At 43.7% G+C, this 20,895-nt stretch overlaps 1 protein-coding gene across 2 annotated transcripts; it reads left to right on the forward strand.

The window, feature by feature from the left end:
- The first annotated feature begins 79 nt into the window (after nucleotides 1-79).
- Nucleotides 80-19,998, forward strand: LOC106575392 (phospholipid phosphatase 2). Of its 2 annotated transcripts, none has more exons than XM_014151898.3 (7): nucleotides 80-549; nucleotides 12,961-13,112; nucleotides 13,210-13,296; nucleotides 13,426-13,601; nucleotides 13,679-13,736; nucleotides 13,804-13,980; nucleotides 14,647-19,998. In XM_014151898.3, exons 1-7 carry the CDS (start codon nucleotides 483-485, stop codon nucleotides 14,800-14,802), a joined length of 873 nt encoding a protein of 290 aa, XP_014007373.3. In that variant the 5' UTR covers nucleotides 80-482; the 3' UTR covers nucleotides 14,803-19,998. The 2 variants fall into 2 exon arrangements, with proteins under 2 accessions (XP_014007373.3, XP_014007374.3); XM_014151899.3 differs by lacking the exon at nucleotides 80-549 and adding an exon at nucleotides 4,308-4,902.
- Nucleotides 19,999-20,895: the final 897 nt, after the last annotated feature.

The following is a 20,895-nucleotide window of genomic DNA, read 5'->3' on the forward strand; positions in this document are numbered from 1 at the left end:
CTGGATGTTGCTGCAACACCGCTTTATCTCTTCATCCTCTGACTCCACCCTGCGGTCTGGTTCACTTTCTTTTCACAAAACCTCTGACGTCAGCTCTGGGTAGTGGAGAGTGTAAACGCACACACGCCTTTAGTTGGAAAAAGTAGCCCATTCTCAACTTTCCCTAAAGGAAACGATTTCAGTCGTTTTTTTCTTCCGTTATCTCTGCTTGCGAGTGGACAATGCTTGGCCCACACATGTCCGTGTGTTGACAGCGCAGGACACTCCGCGTGTTTGGTGTGTACTACAGTTGCGGTTTTCCCTGACTCACCTATAGAGCGTAGTACCTCAACAGGTAGGCCAGGTAGGCTACGGGAGCGAAATCCGGAAGAACAAGCACATCTGATTGTTCACACTATTTTTCTCTTACCTCTGCAACTCAACTTCTCCCAATAACGTGTATGCAGTTTTGATAATTATTCGGAGAGAGTAGAAGTGTGAAGATGACGGAACTACCAGTTCACAAGAAAAATATGCTGATTCTAGTTGATGTTCTCTGTGTGGTTGTCGGTAAGTGCCCTATTTCTCTCTCTCTCTCTCTCTCTCCAACAACATGGCTGATATAACACTATTTGTTGTATTACCCAAGGACCCAACTCGCTCTCTGCCGTCGATACATGCCCAATGCAATAGGGTAGCACTAGCCACCGATAAATAAATAAAATAGTTGTTTATGTATAATTGTTTATTGGGTAAATGCTGGATAAGACTGAGATGGTGGGGGACTTTGTAAACAATGTTTAGGCAGGCTACACACACACACAAGCCAAAGCCCAGCATGCAGGACACTTTCCATGGAAGGCCAGTCATAAGAACATGTGTTTTGTGTTACACAGACAGACACACCACAATAGTATTGTAATAGGAAGAGAGTCAGCATGACTTATGTTATATCTTGTTTAATGGGTTCAGTCATCGTCTGTCAGCACATTACAGGTGGTTACAGTGCCCTGTGGAGTGGTAACATTGATCTGTATTGATTCAGGTACTGTAGATTGTAGGCTAGTCATCAGTCAGCATGGCTTAGTAACACAAAATGCATAGTCACAATTACTATGATTTTAAGTTCACTATTTCACAGTTACAATTCATTTATGATGGCCATTTAAAAAATAATCTGTAATTGCTTGTGTGTGTGTGTGTGTGTGCGCACTTGTAACAGAACACCTGTTCTTTTGACTGGCATTCCATGGAAAGTGTCCTGCTTGTTGGGCTTTGCCCTGTAGCTTCCAGTGTAGTTGCTGCATTTGTGTGTGTGTGTGTGTGTGTGTGTGTGTGTGTGTGTGTGTGGAGCCAGGGTTTGCATGTTCGGACTTGTACTGGACTCTCAATACTACAGGATCTGTAGTTTAGAATAGACATTTGGGTGGACAGTCTCCTTCCCGCTTTATCTCCCACTCCTCCACCTCTTTCCCTCTTCATCCTTTTCTTCCCCCATCCCCCACTCTTTGTCTTCCTCCCCCACTCCCTTGCTCTCTTTCTCTCATGGTATTTAGTGAGTGAGTGAGAGAGTGTGGTTTTTTAACAATTAAGCGGAGGTAAGCTGGTCCTTGTTAACAGACAACATCACCTTGTGGCATAACCATGTTTGTTGACAGTCTCAGGGGGCTGTGTGTCTGGGCCTGGGGTCTGACGACAGTAACCATGTTTGTTGACGGTCTCAGGGGGCTGTGTGTCTGGGCCTGGGGTCTGACGACAGTAACCATGTTTTTTGACGGTCTCAGGGGGCTGTGTATCTGGGCCTGGGGTCTGACGACAGTAACCATGTTTGTTGACGGTCTCAGGGGGCTGTGTGTCTGGGCCTGGGGTCTGACGACAGTAACCATGTTTGTTGACGTTCTCAGGGGGCTGTGTGTCTGGGCCTGGGGTCTGACGACAGTAACCATGTTTGTTGACGGTCTCGGGGCTGTGTGTCTGGGCCTGGGGTCTGACGACAGTAACCATGTTTGTTGACGGTCTCAGGGGGCTGTGTGTCTGGGCCTGGGGTCTGACGACAGTAACCATGTTTGTTGACGGTCTCAGGGGGCTGTGTGTCTGGGCCTGGGGTCTGACGACAGTAACCATGTTTGTTGACGGTCTCAGGGGGCTGTGTGTCTGGGCCTGGGGTCTGACGACAGTAACCATGTTTGTTGACGGTCTCAGGGGGCTGTGTGTCTGGGCCTGGGGTCTGACGACAGTAACCATGTTTGTTGACGGTCTCGGGGGGCTGTGTGTCTGGGCCTGGGGTCTGACGACAGTAACCATGTTTGTTGACGGTCTCGGGGGGCTGTGTGTCTGGGCCTGGGGTCTGACGACAGTAACCATGTTTGTTGACGGTCTCGGGGGGCTGTGTGTCTGGGCCTGGGGTCTGACGACAGTAACCATGTTTGTTGACGGTCTCAGGGGGCTGTGTGTCTGGGCCTGGGGTCTGACGACAGTAACCATGTTTGTTGACGGTCTCAGGGGGCTGTGTGTCTGGGCCTGGGGTCTGACGACAGTAACCATGTTTGTTGACGGTCTCAGGGGGCTGTGTGTCTGGGCCTGGGGTCTGACGACAGTAACCATGTTTGTTGACGGTCTCAGGGGGCTGTGTGTCTGGGCCTGGGGTCTGACGACAGTAACCATGTTTGTTGACGGTCTCAGGGGGCTGTGTGTCTGGGCCTGGGGTCTGACGACAGTAACCATGTTTGTTGACGGTCTCGGGGGCTGTGTGTCTGGGCCTGGGGTCTGACGACAGTAACCATGTTTGTTGACGGTCTCAGGGGGCTGTGTGTCTGGGCCTGGGGTCTGACGACAGTAACCATGTTTGTTGACGGTCTCAGGGGGCTGTGTGTCTGGGCCTGGGGTCTGACGACAGTAACCATGTTTGTTGACGGTCTCAGGGGGCTGTGTGTCTGGGCCTGGGGTCTGACGACAGTAAAATCACTCTTTCTTCTTTCATTATTTCCTCCCTCAATCTCTGCTGTTGGTTCTTTTTCTTTCACCCCCCCCCTCTCTCTCTCTCTCTCTCTCTCTCTCTCTCTATTGGTCTCTATTGGTCTCTATTGGTCTCTGGGGGTAGCAGTAATCAGTCTACAATTAGTGACAAGAAAACAATTGAGATTTTTTTTATTCCCAGTTCAGATAAGAGTGATACAGGGTTGTGTGTGTGTGTGTGTGCATACTTGTGTGTTTTGTTAGCGTGTGTGTGTTAGCCTAGCTTCCTCACTGTGTCATTAATATAGTAGGAATGTGCCAAGCCGACAAACTGGATCTGATCCGACAAAGCTTTTCCTTTTTCTCTCATTCTCCCATCCTTCTTTTACTCCCTCTCTCATTCTCCCATCCTTCTTTTACTCCCTCTCTCATTCTCCCATCCTTCTTTTACTCCCTCTCTCATTCTCCCATCCTTCTTTTACTCCCTCTCTCATTCTCCCATCCTTCTTTTACTCCCTCTCTCTATCCTCTTTCTCTCTGTTTTACTCTTTTCTCCTCTCCTTTGCCTCTTGTCCTTTGCCTTGTTATCACTGCAGACAAAGAAACATCACACACACAGAGGCACATTGAGTTATTTCTGCAACACACTTTTTTTAACAAAAATACCAACCAAACGCCACCAAAACCAAGCAATCTGCTGTTATACGCATAACAAAAGGCCCTAACGTATCCATCATTTCATTTGGACTTTTAGATCGTTCAATATTGACTGGTGATTGTGTGAATGGGACAGATTACTGTTGTAAGACCTGTACACACCCTCTGGAAGAATCTGATTGGCAGACAATGATCATGTTCATTCTAAAGGTCATTCTAAGGAATATAAATTAAGGAAGTTTCACATTGTGTCAATGTTTTTCACTTCCTTCCCAGGAGTTTGCTGTGATGGGGGTCACAGTCCTTTAAAGCCATTGGGTCATTAAACTTTCTCTGGAAGTCAAACATGAGACCTAACACAGCTGCCGTTGCTCTAAGTTCTTACTGTTATTTATATGACTTGGGGTTAGAGGATCTGCATCAAACTATAGACTGATACCAACTGTTGTTGTTAGTTTGTTATTTATCGGTTTGATTTTCTGGGTTTTGCGCTCAACTAGAGTTAGAGAAGATACTCTGCTGCTGTTTTACTGACTCACTCTCTCTCTCTCTCTCTCTCTCTCTCTCACTCTCTCTCTCTCACACACGCACACACACACACCATCTCTCTGTGCCAACTATGTGTGTGAGAGAGAGGGAAGGGGGGTTGACCTTTCCTGTGTGGAAAATAACTAGGATTCTGACGGTACAGCAGGATTACTACAGCCATAGAGTACTGATCCTCTTCCTGCTCTGTCTCCCTATTGGAATCTCTCTATTGTCTAGATTGAATCAGTGTGTGATGTAGCTTTTGGCTGTGACTAGTAGGACAGTGGAGTTGTGTACGTCTTTTGGCGTCTAGTCTGGAGAATAACAGGAACACTTCTTAGGTCCCTCCTTCCTGTGAGGTCAGAGGTCAGGAGGAAGTCGATCATGTGTCATATCTCACCAGACATTCCTCCATGTTTGTTTTCTCTGGGAGGAATCTGGAACTTTCTATCGACCAGATGAGACCGTGAAACAATGTTATCCCCTCTTCTTATTTCTCTCTGACCGCGCTGCCCATTCTGTTACTGAAGACCGACCCCCCTCGGCCCAGATAACTGTGTGGGGTTAAAGAAGACAGACTATGGACTCTGCTTCCTGTATCTGCCACTGGACACACAAACGCACAGCCCTCTGAGTCTGTGAAACGTCGCTGTTCTTTCTACATCTCTGAGGAAGGTCAAGATGTGTGCTACAATCTAACCTCTTCCGAAGATACCGAAGAGAATGCTTGAATCAGTTTTCCTTTAGGTTCATTAAAACATCTCCAGTACCACTGGATCCCAGGTACGGCTCGTCACCAGTTCTGTTACAATATATGCCATTCAGCAGGGTTCCAGATTCACTGTTACCACATTGTCTTAATAGTGTTGGTTTTCAATCTATCTTCTATTTATTCACACACTCCCCTTTCTTGTTTTATCAAATCCAGCTCAGCCCACTCTCTGGAGAGAGGAACAATAATTATCTTGGTTCAACTCAACCCTTGGCTACAATAACAATGTAGCAGAAACCTTACTGGAATAAAACTGGGGATGACAAAAATTCTACGTGTGTGTGTGTGTGTGTGTGTGTGTGTGTGTGTGTGTGTGTGTGTGTGTGTGTGTGTGTGTGTGTGTGTGTGTGTGTTTATTTCTCTGACACTGCAGCAGAGTGCTACAAACACATGCACACTTCATCCTCACCCTAACCACTAGTCTCCAGAGAGCTGTCTTATCTGTTATCCTAGCCCCCTACAAAGTCGACATGACTTCAAAGTAAATACCAGTTAGTACACTTCAAAGTGGCTGAGTGCGTGCTTGACCTAGCGAATTAAGGTTGACCAAATAGTCACGCTGTTCATAAGCCGCTGATGAGTGACAATTAGTGGTGGGTCGTTCGCGGACGAGTCGACTCTAAGAGTCGGCTCTTGTAGGTGACCTTTGGGAGCCGGCTTGCATATCAGAAGAGCAGAATCTATTTATAAAAAAATAAATAAAAAAATTAAGATATGAATAATCAAAAGATTTAAATGAATAGAATTAACTAATTCAAAGAAGGAAAAATAAATAAAATAATATAGGCCTAAATGCTCAAGCGCACACACACTCGTTCTGACTGTCTGCTCAGACTAACAGCCTCACCTGTTGTTCCTGTCAATCAGACACGCAGTGTCAACCAATGAACCAAAGATGCGTGAGGGAGGGCCGAGCCAACTCACTCACAGTCACACACTTAGCAGCCGAGGAGAGAGAGGAAGGACAGCTGTGAAAACAACAGCTGGAAAATGAGTCGGAAGCACAGTAGTATTTGGAAGCATTTTAATAATGTAGACAATGTTAGAGCACAGTGTAGAATTTGCCAAAACAAAATCTCATATAAAGCCGGTTCTACGCACAACCTACACCGGCATATGCGGACTGTGCACCCAACTGTGAAGCTAGCTGTAGCGGAGCTTCGAGAAACTAGCGGGCCTGCTGGTGATAGTGGTGGTGTATCCATCAGTCAAGTAGGCCTACTGGGTCGCGGGACCCACAGCAACGCAGTCTTCTATGGACCAGTTTATGCCAAAGTCTATGTCTGTAGCAAAACAAGGCCAAATTGATATTGCATTGGCTAAGATGATTGCCACTGATTTCCAGCCATTTTTGATCGTGGAGGACAGAGGTTTTAGAGATTATAGCAATAGTCTAAATCCAATGTACACAATTCCAAGCAGGAAAACCCTATGAAAATCACCTATTCCACAACTGTACCAGATCACACAGGCTTCAGTGTGGGAAAGAGTCCAGAAAGCTACTGCAGTTTGCCTTACCACTGACTGCTGGACATCAAGGGTAACCACTTCTTACATGTCGGTTACATGTCACTTCATTGAAGATCTTTTGATGTCTAGCTGTCTTCTGGACTGCTTTGAGTTCAGTGACAGACACACCTCAGAGAACTTGGTAGAAGAACTGTTGAGTGGTCAGAGAATGGCAAGTAGATGGACAAGTGGTCTGTTGTGTTAGTGACAATACAGCTAACATAACCAAAGCCATGAACATTTTAAAATGGACCCATCACCCATGTCTTGCCCACACAATCAACATGATTGTAAGAGATGCTCTGAAGGTGATGAAGCCCACTGTGGACAAAGTGAAAGCAGCTGTGGAATACTTCCACAGGAGCTCAGTAGGTGCTGAAAAACTAAAGTCTACACAACGCCAGATGGGGATGCCTGAACTGAGGCCTAAACAAGACTGCACTACAAGGTGGAATTCAACATTTTATATGTTGAAGCGGTTTCTTGAGTCAAAGGATGCCATCATCTCTACCCTGGCCATTGTTAATGCACCGGTTGATGCTCTGACCCAAGAGGAATGGGAGGTGGTGGAGGAGGTGTGCAGAGTCCTGGAACTCTTTGAGCAGGTCACTATGTTCATCAATGGACAGAACGTTTCAGAGAATAGAATAGAATCACATGCTATCAGAAACCGCTGCACTTGACCCGAGGTTTAAGAAGTTAGCCTTCAGTGATGCCAGAGAGATTGATGAGGCTCTTCAAAGAATAACAGCAGCAGGGAGGGACAGCCCCAGCACTCACCTGGCTCAGGCGCCAGGGCAACAGGAAGAAGAGGGATCAGATGGAGCAGAAGCACCAGCAGTAGAGCCACAAACGTCTGCTGTTGGGATGCTGTTTGACGAGAGAGTAACTGGGGATGCAGCACGAAGGAATCCCTCAGCAGATGCCATAATGGAGGTCCGATCCTATTTGGAGGAGCCCCTCCTCCCAAAGATCTGCAGATCCTCTGAGCTGGTGGAAGAGCAAGTTCTCTGTCTACCCACGGCTTACTAAAGTCATGACAGGGAGACTCTGCATAGTGGCCACATCCGTTCCCTCTGAGAGGGTCTTCTCAAAAATGGGACAAATAATTACTGAGAGAAGAAACCGCATTAGCCTCTCGAAAGTGAGGCAGCTTTCATTTCTGAATGCAAATCTCTCATAAAAGCAAAATGTGGTCAGCATTGCTGTGTGCTGCTGGTTATAACATGGCAATAAAGAAGAGAGAGAAAAGAGGGACCAGTTTAATGTTTTAAGTGGGATGCTGCAGTTATGCACATTATTTATTTTTCTTTGATATGGTGAAATATTCTATTATGTTCATATTTTATTAGTTTTGAATTGTTACATTTTATATGCACTTTGTTTATATACATAAAAGTTATACTTTAAATGCAAATGTTTAATAGCATTATTTTTCATAACAAACCAATGCATTTTTAAATACATTGTGGTTAAGGTAGAGTATGATTTCATTGAATAATTGAATTAGAATTGTTTTAACACCAATCATAGTCAAACTATCGCAAACTGTTTGACTTGAAAAAAATACAAAACATATTTTTTTAAAGAGCCAAAAGAGCCGAACGAGCCGGCTTACTGAAAAGAGCCGGAATGCCCATCACTGGTGACAATGTGAGGCAGGGCGGGCGCCAGAACCAATCAGTTGGACTAGCGTTGGATTTTTATAGGCTGGCCCCTTTTTTGTCACGGGACCTCCAATGTGCATGCACTTGCGCCTTCACACATTTTGTTAATGGGTTTTATGATAAAGACAGCTTGTGAGTTTCGAGTTTAGGGAAGCTCACAAGTTATCCTACTATTTCTACCAGTTACGATTATTTTAATACTGTGTACATTTTCGTGGAACAGTTTAATTTCAATAATAACGTTTTTCGTTTCTCAAAATTATTGGCACATGGTTAATCTTAATTTAAATAATACAAATCTAGAAGTTAAAATTAAACTAATGCAAGAGCACCAGCCTTTGCCATATGGACACAGCCTACACCGTGATCCATTGGAAGAAATGAGCGCATGGAACTAAGAGAGAACCTATAGGCCAATGCTGCAGTAGGCTTATTTTACCTTTTATTTAACTAGGCAAGTTATTTAAGAATAAATTCTTATTTACAATGACGGCCTACCCCGGCCAAACCCGGACGACGCTGGGCCAATTGGCCGTCCCATAGGGTGGCGGCGCACAATCACATCCGGGTGTGATGCAGCCTGGATTCGAACCAGGTACTGCAGTGACGCCACTCAGGAGCCCCTATAACTTCCATCATCAACTAAGTAAAATACATAAGCCTAAATCTGACAAATAAAAACAGTAGAAAATATCCTGATTAAAAATGCAGGTTATTTCAATTCCATGAATCTCTTCTGCATGTCTGCCTCCCTTTCTATCTGTCTTGATTTGTCTATGGGTAATGAAGTGTAACATTGTATTAACTCAGCATGTTGGTGTGCTCAGGCGTGCGCGCTCCCTCCCTCAACATTATCAGAACAGAAATCAGCATTGCTCACATAGAGCACTCAAAACAAAAGACAATGAAAACATTTAAATAACTCCTAAATTATGGTTATGAAATAAACCACAACTTGTTTCTCACTGCCTTGGTGGAAGAGTGGGGTAACATCTCATAGCAAGAACTGGCAAATCTGGTGCAGTCCATGAGGAGGAGATGCACTGCAGTACTTAATGTAGCTGGTGGCCACACCAGATACTGACTGTTACTTTTGACCCCCCCCCCCCCCCCCCCCCCCCTTGTTCAGGGACACATTATTCCATTTCTGTTTGATACAAATAAACAATCGAAGGGCAAACAATTCTGGAGAGCTGACTGCATGCATTCTGGAGAGAGACACCCATATCTCCGTCACACACTCCTCCCCTTCTTGTCTCAACATTTTAAATTATACTCAAGACACATTATAGATGCTTTACGCTAAGCCTATTGCCACATGCGCTGCCCAAATTGCTTGCTTCTGAAATAGGCATAGGCCTATGCACTTGTGATGTGAAACAATCCACTGTGGTTTAAAAAATAAAATAAATAAAAAAGAATGATAATCTATGGCTAAGTCAAGCTGTCTGGTAAAGTATTTTGAATGATTTTATTACTATAACAATTTGAGTTGTTGTCCCGAATGCAGGCACAAGCTAGGTCTGCATAATACAGAGAGTATTCAGAGCCCTTCCGTTTCTCCACATTTTGTTATGTTACAGCCTTATTCTAAAATGGATTACATTTAATGTTTTTCCTCATCAATCTACACACCATACCCCATAATGACAAAGCGAAAGCAGGTTTTTAGAATTTTTTGCAAATGTAATAAAAAATTTTTTACATAAGAATTCAGACCCTTCGCTATGGACCTCCAAATTGAGCTCCGGTGCATCCTGTTCCTATTGATCATCCTTGAGATGTTTCTACAACTTGATTGGAGTCCACCTGTGGTAAATTCAGTTGATTTGGACAAAGGTACACACCTGTCTATATAAGATCCCACAGTTGACAGTGCATGTCAGAGAAAAAACTAAGTCATGAGGTCGAAGGCATTGTCCGTAGAGTTCCAAGACAGGATTGTGTTGAGGCACAGACCTGGGAAAAGGGTACCAAAAAATGTCTGTAGCATTGAAGGTCCACAGGAGCACAGTGGCCCCATCATTCTTAAATGGAAGTAGTTTGGATCCACCAAGACTCTTCCTAGAGCTGGCTGCCCGGCCAAACTGAACAATCAGGGGGAAAAGGGCCTTGGTCAGGGAGATGACCAAGAACCCAATGGTCACTCTGACAGAGCTCTAGAGTTCCTCTGTGGAGAAGGGAGAACCTTCCACTCCTCAGTGAAAGGCACATGACAGCCCACTTGGGGTCAGAATCTCTGGTCTGATGAAACCAAGATTGAACTCTTTGGCCTGAATGCCAAGCGTCACGTCTGGAGGAAACCTGGCACCATCCCTACGGTGATGCATGGTGGTGGCAGCATCATGCTGTGAGGATGTTTTTCAGCGGCAGGGACTGGGAGACTAGACAGGATTGAGGGAAAGATGAATGGAGCATAGTACAGAGAGATCCTTGATGAAAACCTGCTCCAGTGTGCTCAGACTGGGGTGAAGGTTCACCTACCAACAGGACAACAACCCCAAGCACACAGCCAAGACAACACAGAAGTGGCTTCGGGACAAGTCTCTGAATGTCCTGGTGTGGCCCAGCCAGAGCCCTGACTTGAACCTGATCGAAAATTTCTGGAGAGACCTGAAAATAGCTGTGTAGCGAAGTTCCCCATCCAATCTGATAGAGCTTGAGAGGATCTACAGAGAAGAATGAGAGAAACTCCCCAAATACAGGTGGGCCAAGCTTGTAGCGTCATACCCAAGAAGACTTGAGGCTCTTTATCGCTGCCAAAGATGCTTCAACAAAGTACTGTGTAAAGGTTCTGAGTACTTATGCAAATGTAATATTTCATTTTTTAAGTATTTAATACATTTGCAAAAAAAGAAAAAAAATACCTGTTTTATGCTTTGTCAATATGGGGTATTGTGTGTAGATTGAAGAGGAAAAAAACAATTTAATCCATTTTAGAATACGGCTGTAATGTAACAAAGTGGAAAAAGCCAAGGGGTCTGAATAATATCCGAATGCACTTTATTATACCCATAGAAACACAGTCATGCAATCTCCATAGACAAACATTGGCAGTAAAATGGCCTTACTGAAGAGCTCAGTGACTTTCAATGTGGTTCCAAAAAGTCAGTTTGTCAAATTTCTGTGCTGCTAGAGCTGCCCCGGTCAACTGTAAGTGCTGTTATTGTGAAGTGGAAATGTCTGGGAGCAACAACGGCTCAGCCGCAAAGTGGTAGGCCACACAAGCACACAGAACGGGACTGCCGAGTGCTGAAGCTCGTAAAAAATGGTCTGTCCTTTGTTGCAATATTCACTAGTGAGTTCCAAACTGCCTGTGGAAGCAACGTCAGCACCATAACTGTTTGTCGGGAGCTTCCTGAAATGGGTTTCCATGACCGAGCAGCTGTATTTCTGTCTGTAATAAAGCCCTTTTGTGGGGGAAAACTCATTTGGATTGGGAGGGCCTGGCTCCCAAGTGGGTGGGCCTATGCCCTCCCAGGCCCACCCATGGCTGTTCCCTTGCCCACTCATGTGAAATCCATAGATTAGAGCCTAATGAATTTATTTCCATTGACTGATTTCCTTCTATGAACTATAACTCAGTAAAATCTTTGAAATTGTTGGATGTTGCGTTTTATATTTTTGTTCAGTATATGACTGGTGGAAGTTCAGTTTGCATCAGGGGAGCATGTTGTCTAGTGACAGGGTTCATGAAAACGGGAAAAAAACATCAGGGTGTGTAAAACCATTGTCCTGTCAGATTTGAGTGTGTGTTTGTACACCATTGTGTTGTCAGTTGAGACAGTTTTATAGTCTATCCTGGTGCCAGTCTCTCTGCTCTGGTCTGTGAGTCACTGAACTATGGGGAGTGAGTGAGGGAGGGAGTGAAAGAAAGAGGGGGTGAGGTTTGAGTGTGGTAAAGAGAGGAGAAAGGTTAAACGAAAAGTCCATGGTCTCTTCTGTGAGAGATCAGTTTAAGGGAATTTCTCATGGTAACTTTGGGACATTCATCTCTCTCTGTGTGTGCACGCACGTGCATGTGTGTGTCCCGTCCAGTAGTCTGCTCCCATGCTCTTGTCAGCAAGGCTCAGTGGTGAAAGTTTAAGGCTGTTGGGCATATCTATGGTGATGGATGAGTGTGTGTGTGTGTGTGTGTGTGCGTGCATGAGCATCAGATCGCACACAGAGTATCTAAACCCAGAGGCCCAACGACGCAAAACTTCCAGGAACGCTTCGTGAAGCAGACTCGACAGACCAGACAGGGGTTTGGGAAGTCAATGGGAGAAGTGAGAAATTCTTCCTTTGCTGTAAATATTCTCTAAATCGAAAGGCACAACCTAGATGTCATAAGTAGCTGAACATGTTAATCCAACCTTGTGTGAAAGTGACAAACTGACATGTTTTCATTTTGGTGTAAAATAACTTTATATCTAAGGAGGGCCTTTGATTTGATGGCCTGCTCGTGCGCAGTTCGGAGCGAGACGACCGTTAGACCCGATGAAGTTTCTGAGCTTAGCTAGCCAACGTTGCCATGACATCGCCTACAAGCGTGATTGGGGATTTCTATTGGAGAAGCAGTTTCTAGTCATGGTCAACTATACAACCTTTGGAGCGCGTGTGTGTCTGTGGTGTTAGCTAGCAGCTTCCTCCCCAGGGGACGGAGGTCACTGATATACTGCTGACCAATAAGTGCCTAGATGTGCCTTCACGTGCCCATGTATTGTTCACAGTTCCTGTCCAGCTGATAGATTTAAACTTGTCGGTCAGAGCCTGTTGAGCTGCTTCTTGAACATCAATCTCACCTAGGCCTATACGGAGACAAGTTCAGCACCGTGTTGATACTGTCTCCCTTGACCCCCTCCTCTCTCCCCCTCTACCTTGCCCCTTCCTATCCCTCTCCCTACTTCCCAGCGGCCCTTCCGTCAGCGGTCTTGACGTTAATGTTCAGCCCGTACCAGAGGGGTATCTACTGTGATGACGAGAGCATCAGATATCCTTACAGAAGAGACACCATCTCCCACAGGGCAATGGCTGCAGTCACCATCCCCTCCTCCATAGTCATAGTAAGTTTGATGAACAACTTGATGATTATGTACAAAATGGCACGCTATGGTACGAGTTTACCTCTGCTATGCTATGAGTTTGCCTCTCTCTCCATAGATAACTACAGGAGAAGCGTACCTGGTGTACTCCAAGCGTCTCCACTCCAACTCTAACTTTAACCAGTACATGTCAGCTCTCTACAAGGTCAGTTGGAACACAGCCATAGTTTTGGGCTGACAATATGTGGTCTTAGCTCGGATTGGCTAGCTGCCTCTTCCCAATTTCATTGGTTCAGGAAAGTGGTTAAATTGGCCTGTGCTGTGCCTCTGCTAGGTGGTAGGGACCTTCCTGTTTGGAGCAGCTGTGAGCCAATCACTGACTGACCTGGCCAAGTTCACCATTGGCAGGCCACGCCCTAACTTCCTGTCTGTGTGTAATCCCACGGTGTGTTCTGGGTACATGCTGCAACTCAACTGTACTGGCAACCCTCAAAACGTCACTGAGTCCAGGTGTGTGTGTCTTTCTGTCCGTCTTTCTTCTCTTGCTATGTCATGCAATGTCAACGTTTCTCTCCTCTGTGTTCCAGATTGTCGTTTTACTCCGGACACTCTGCCTTCGGGATGTACAGCATGCTGTTTCTAGCGGTGAGTGTTTTTTATTTGTGTGAGTTTCATACACCCTTGAGATGACGATTAATGTGTGTGTGTATAGTTGTATGTGCAAGCACGTATGCAGGGGAAGTGGACTCGTCTGGTCAGACCCACAGTGCAGTTCTTCCTCGTGTCGTTTGCGGTGTACGTTGGATACACACGGGTTAGCGACTACAAACACCACTGGAGCGACGTACTGGTGGGACTGCTGCAGGGAACTCTCATCGCTGTGCTCAACGTGAGTGTGTGTGTGTTTGTACATGTCTGACTATTCATGTTGAGCAATTCAACCGAAATGTTTGTAATATTTCGGTTTTGGAACAACTAATTGACCGATGTCAGTTCAGTTATTTTAATTCCATTTCGTATTTTTTTCTGTGAGCTCAATGCACATTACACAGTTTCTATAGAGATAAATCAGATCAAGCCCGAACTGTGCGATGTAGTAGGGAGTTGTAGTTTCCAGAAAATACATTATCTAAGTGATTGACAGTTGGTATTCAGCAGTCATAAAAGTATGCCTTCTTAACTTTGATGAACTACTAAAATAGTGATTTTGTCAGACAGCATAGGCAGCTGCTCTATAGAGATGAGATGATGACTTGGAATAAAATAATAAAGTCAGCAAATAAAACAAAGATATTTTGTTAAAGTAATGTGAATAAATGATGGTTAATAAGTGATGAGCAGTAATGGGCAGTCACTACCATCATGGGACTTGTGTTGTTTTATTCTGTGTAATAACATTTAACCCACAATGCATAATGCATTTAATGTAAACAAATATATATAAATTGTGACCGAAAACGTATTTTTTTTCTTCATTATTGAACTGAAACAGAACCGACCTCAAAAAGCACTAATCGCTCAGCACTACTGATTATAAATGATCCTTTTCTCTCAGGTTTGCTACGTCTCTGATTTTTTTAAGCTCCGCCCGCCTCCTCGCTGCCCACGATCCGAGGTGGCTGAAGACGAACAACTAGAGGCCAAACCTGGCCTGAACCCAGACACACAACTACACAACAACCACTACAACTACACAACTACTTCAGCCTGAACACAGACTAACAACTACACAACAACCTCTACACAACAATCACGGTAACCGTGAGGAAGTGGCGTAGACAGTAATTTGTTGGTGGGTGGGCCTGTAGAAATTTGGGTGGGCAATTTTTTTTTTATTAAAATGTTTTGTTGTTGGAGCTAACTTCCAGCAATGTTGCCATTGGGCCAAGAGAGAAATGTGCAGTTTTATAGCTGTTTATGAATTCTATCTGATGATGTTTGTATGTTTAAGTAAAAAGACGACAAATAATTAGAGCCCGACCCGTATTGGATTTTTGGGTCCGATACCGATTTTGGGGGAGGGAAAAGTCACAGATTACCGATATATCTGCCGATATATTGTTTTTTTTAGAGGTTGAATGAAAAACAGACCAAATTGTGCTTCAAAGGATCAACACATACTCTAAATGATGATTTCTTAACTAAATATTATAGTTAACATTATTTAAGAACATTTTATTTGTGGTTTACAGGAGATCCACCAAAATGCAATTATATTCTCTATAAATACGACAGTGAATACAAAGCTTGTTTAGTTGACCTAAGGCGCAACTTAAAAATGTCTATGGCAGTGGAAAAGAGGTATGAAAAAGTGTTTGTGCTAAACTACCATAAGGGTGAATAGATTTACTAGTGTTACAACAGTCAAAGGTCATGTAAACAAACACTTTATGGCAACCTTGCAATGAGAGTATGTTATGACAAGCACAAGCTAGCTGTTCATTATGACAATATTTTCTTACAGAAACCATATTTACATAACATTGTTATTCAATACAAAATGTATTGGCTATACATTTCAACCGCAAATGGCATGCGCTGATGACTGAAAATGTTTATGCATGCAAATTGTTGCTGCACTGGTTTTGTCACACGTTCTAATTTCGCGAGCTAGCTAACATTAGCTACTTATCTCATAATGAATGCAAGCGCATGGCCTGAATGATAGACCTGCGCCAACTGTCTTGTTTTTTGCAGATTGCATATTTCAGAAAACTAACTAAATTAGCCCACTAGCTAACATAATAGGCCCTGACAGGATCAGTCTTCTTTTTGTATCAAGGACGAGTGTTCACTTTGGCGCCAGTCCAGTGTTGGCACATACGTAGCACAGATTGCTAGCTAGGTAGCTAAGTTTACTACCTTGCTGGCTAGCTAGCCAGCTAACGTTAACAAAGTGAGAATGTGATGAGGACAGGGCTGCTTGCTTGGTGAAGTGTACTTTTGATTATTTACTTATGCTGGCTGTGGCAAGCTACTCACCGTCAAACTAACCATGTCTACTTTCTCTCACACTGTGGACAAGGGCTGAATGATGTTCAATGATCAGCTGGTAGAGTGCTCTCTTTAGGCAACCACTGAAAATGGAGCAGACATATTTGTTTATTCTATGTATATAATATGGGAACTTTATCCATGGAATAAAGGCCGATAAAAATATTTCTGTGCAAGGCTAATATCGACCGATAATATCGGTCTACCGATTTATGCATGGGGGGTGCTGGGCCCACCCATGCCTACGCCCCTGCCGTGGAGCTGTCTGTGTGAGAGAAGTGTATATATCAGTGTAGGCTCATTGTATTGGCTGGAATGGAATAAATCGAACGGTATCTAACACGTTTGACTCTGTTCCATTTATTCCAGTCCAGCCATTACAATGATCCCGTCCTCCAATAGCTTCTCCCACCAGCCGCCACTGGTGTATATGAGAAGATGTGTATAACCACTCACGTGCACATGCATTTTAACTTTGTATTTTATTTTAATACATTTACATTTACGTCATTTAGCAGACGCTCTTATCCAGAGCGACTTACAATACAATGTACTAAAAGTATGGAGGATGAAACAGTTTTAGCAGAGAGCAAGACTTACTGTGTAGTTCCCTAGATTTCAATTATGCTAACAGGAAACACTGAAACAACAGTTTTACATTTTTTTTATGATTCATTTATATTTCCTTTGTGCAGCAGCATCAACCAGGTCTTCCTGGGGTTTGTAGTTTTTTTGAGTGTCCTCTAGTTCTTTTTTAACCCACCCTCTAGTCTTGTTTGTATTTGTAAATTAGTTCGTTTTTTTGTGTTTGTAATGCTTTGATCCCTTTGTTACCTACACTGGAGCTAACCCTCTCACACTTCATCCATCAAGACAGCCGTCTCCAAGCCTCGTGCTGGGGAGCAACTGGGCTGCAGGCTTTTGTTCCCGCCCACCACCAACCTACCTGATTTAACTAGTCGTTAAGACCATGATTAGCTGAATCGGGTGGGTTAGTGTGCTCATCCTGTAGTTCTCCAGGAGGGGGGAAGACCAATGATCTGTGGAGTTCAGTGTTAGGCCTACTGATACCTAACATGTCTGTAGAAGACATGCATGTACAGTATATGGAATGTAAAACAGTGTTGCATAGATAACTACTTTCTAACTGTTTATTTCTGTCGTATCTCCAAGAATGTAATACCACTACTAGCCCACTGTGATGTTTTTTTTTATGTTATTGACGCAACTTGTATAAGTTACTCCAGTTTATTATATATAAAGCTGTGTATAACCTGCTTACCTGCATGGCACACAGTAGGTCCTGTGAGATCATGATGCCATGAACTGCCTTTGAAATATGATTGACAATCGTCAGTGTGTCAATGATTGAGTCACTCACTGAGATGTTCTCTGAAAAACACATTACACAAAGGGTTAATACAGTTGAAGTCGGAAGTTTACATACACTTTGGTTGGAGTCATTAAAACTACTTTTTCAACCACTACACAAATTTCTTGTTAACAAACTATAGTTTTGGCAAGTCGGTTAGGACATCTACTTTGTGCATGACACAAGTAATTTTTCCAACAACTGTTTACAGACAGATTATTTCACTTATAATTCACTATCACAATTCCAGTGGGTCAGACGTTTACATACACTAAGTTGACTGTGCCTTTAAACAGCTTGGAAAATTCCAGAAAATGATGTCATGGCTTTAGAAGCTTCTGATAGGCTAATTTACATCATTTGAGTCAATTGAAGGTGTACCTTTGGATGTATTTCAAGGCCTACCTATCTCAAGACATCAGTCAGGAAGTTAAAGCTTGGTCGCAAATGGGTCTTCCAAATGGACTATGACGCCAAGCATACTTCCAAAGTTGTGGCAAAATGGCTTAAGGACAACAAAGTCAAGGTATTGGAGTGGCCATCACAAAGCCCTGACCTCAATCCTATAGAAAATTTGTGGGCAGAACTGGAAAAGTGTGTGCGAGCAAGGAGGCCTACAAACCTGACTCAGTTACACCAGCTCTGTCAGGAGGAATGGGCCAAAATTCACCCAACTTATTCTGGGAAGCTTGTGGAAGGCTACCCAAAACATTTGACCCAAGCTAAACAATTTAAAGGCAATGCTACCAAATCCTAGTTGAGTGTATGTAAACTTCTGACCCACTGGGAATGTGATGAAAGAAATATAAGCTGAAATAAATCATTCTCTCTACTATTATTCAGACATTCTTAAAATAAAGTGGTGATCCTAACTGACCTAGGACAGGGAATTTTTACTAGGATTAAATGTCAGGAATTGTGAAAAACTGAGTTTAAATGTATTTGGCTAAGGTGTATGTAAACTTCCGACTTCAACTGTATATACACTATATGGACAAAAGTATGTGGACACCTGCTCACCGAACATCTCATTCCGAAATCATGGGCATTAATATGGAGTTGGTCCCCCCCTTTGCTGCTATAACAGCCTCCAATCTTCTGGGAAGGCTTTCTACTAGATGTTGGAACATTGCTACGGGGACTTGCTTCCATTCAGCCACCAGCATTAGTGAGGTTGGGCACTGATGTTAGGCGATTATACCCGGTATACAGTCGGTGTTCCAATTAATCCCAAAGATGTCCGATGGGGTTTAGGTCAGGGCTCTGTGCAGGCCAGTTAATTTCTTCCACACCGATCTCGACAAATCATTTCTGTATGGGTCTCGCCTTGTGCATGGGGGCATTGTCATGCTGAAACAGGAAAGGGCCTTCCCCAAACTGTTGCCACAATGTTGGAAGCACAATCGTCTAGAATGTCATTGATTTCCCTTCACTGGAACTAAAAAAAACTGCCCCAGAACATTATTCGTCCTCCACCAAACTTTATAGTTGGCACTATGCATTGGGGCAGGTAGCGTTCTCCTGGCATCTGCCAAACCCAGATTCGTCCGTCGGACTGTCAGATGGTGAAGCCTGATTTATCACTCCAGAGAACGCATTTCCACTGATCCAGAGTCCAATTGCGAGCTTTACACTACTCCAGCTGACACTTGGCATTGCACATGGTGATCTTAGGCTTGTGTGCGGCTGCTCGGCCATGGAAACTCATTTCATGAATCTCCAGACAAACAGTTCTTGTGTTGACGTTGTTTCCAAAGGTAGTTTGGAACGCGTTAGTGTGTGTTGCAACCGAGGACAAGCAGTCCCGTTCTGTGAGCTTGTGTGGCCTACCACTTTGTAGCTGAGCCATTGTTGCTCCTAGACATTTCCACTCACAATAACAGCACTTTCAGTTGACTGGGGCAGCTCTGGCAGGGCAGAAATTTGACAAACTGACTTGTTGAAACGGTGGCATCCTATGACGGTGTCACGTTGAAAGTCACTGAGCTTTTCAGTACAGGGCATTGTTTGTCTATGGAGATTGCATGGCTGGGTGTTCAATTTATACACCTGTCAGCACGGGTGTGGCTGAAATAGCAGAATCCACTAATTTGAAAGGATGTCCACCTACTTTTGGCCATGTAGTGTATTTTATTGTGTTTGTATCCACACTGTATTCCTTAATAAGCTTCTCTATAACTGAAACTATAGCGGCAATCAAATGTGTGTATATCTTCTTGATGGAAAAGGGAACTTGAGTTTATGGAAGCGTTTTTCCCTTTATAATCTGACAACTCATGCTGAGACGAAAGTGCATGCAGAACCACAGAGTTACTGCTGTCGAGGGATGGATAAGCTGATGGAATGAATGGATAGGATGTCTTCAACTTCATGGATTCATCCATGTCATTCACTAGGACTTTCCCAATGTTTGTTGGAGTGATGGCACACCAGACCCAGTGATGAAGACATTGCACATGTTGTCATATCTTTGTCCATTTATTTTATTTCTCTGTGTTGCTTTTTTTGTAGTTTATGCATAAAGATGAACTAATATGCCCATTGTGCATCTGACTGGTTTTTGAAAAAGTTTATTAAAGCGTGTGTGTTAGTTGATTCTGTAGCCTAATGAGGGAATAGTCGCTGGAAAAGATGCAGTTATAAATTCCCTATACCACGGTTGATATAAAGCCCTGGGCATAATTCCATTTTTTTAGTTTGGGGGGGTCCTTGCAGATAAAGGCCCTCTTTGCAAATCCTTTCGCTGTATACTCTGTGCTTCCTCGTAAGAACAGCCGGTGTTGTTTCTGATGGTTTGTACGTTTGTGGCTACCAGTGCAGCACCTTCTAGTTGTCACGTTGGGGATAACAGTTGTTGACAACTGTAGCATTTTAACCTTAACCTAATTCTCCTAACCTGCCTAGTTAATTATCCTAACCTGCATGTTAAAAAAACATCAGTATTGCCACAGCGACATGTACTTGGATGTACTCAGGTGAAACACTATCCTGTTGACAACAGTGGAAGTCCCATGATGCTGCAAGCCTGTCCAGACTTGTCTGAGTTGTGGGATAACTCTTGTCAGTTGGAAAACAAACTCCATAGAGATATACTACAAGCAGAATCAATGAGTTAGCCAGCTAATTTGCCTAAATATCCAGAGGTTGATTTTTAAGGTTTGAAATGGGAATGTTGCCTTCAGAAAATATTCATACACCTTGACTTATTCCACTCTGTTACAGCCTGCATTCAATATGGATTCAATTGTTTCTCACCCATCTACACACAATACTTTGTGACGAAGTAAAAACATGCTTTTAGAAAGGTTTGCAAATGTATTCAAAAATGAAGTACAGAAATATATCAATTACATAAGTATTCACACACCTGAGTCAATACTTTGTAGAAGCAAGCAACTTTGGTGGCGATTACGTCTCACTTTGTCGTTATGGGGTATT

Source organism: Salmo salar, chromosome 17 (assembly GCF_965601325.2).
Source record: "Salmo salar chromosome 17, fSalSal1, whole genome shotgun sequence".
Classification (NCBI taxonomy): Eukaryota; Metazoa; Chordata; class Actinopteri; order Salmoniformes; family Salmonidae; genus Salmo; species Salmo salar.

Excerpts from the sequence above, each read along its gene's own strand:
- LOC106575392 (XM_014151898.3), top strand. The coding sequence starts at position 483 with ATGACGGAACTACCAGTTCACAAGAAAAATATGCTGATTCTAGTTGAT. Across the intron at positions 550-12,960 it reads TGTTCTCTGTGTGGTTGTCG|CGGCCCTTCCGTCAGCGGTC; the intron begins GTAAGTGCCCTA and ends CCTACTTCCCAG. Across the intron at positions 13,981-14,646 it reads CTCTCATCGCTGTGCTCAAC|GTTTGCTACGTCTCTGATTT; the intron begins GTGAGTGTGTGT and ends CTTTTCTCTCAG.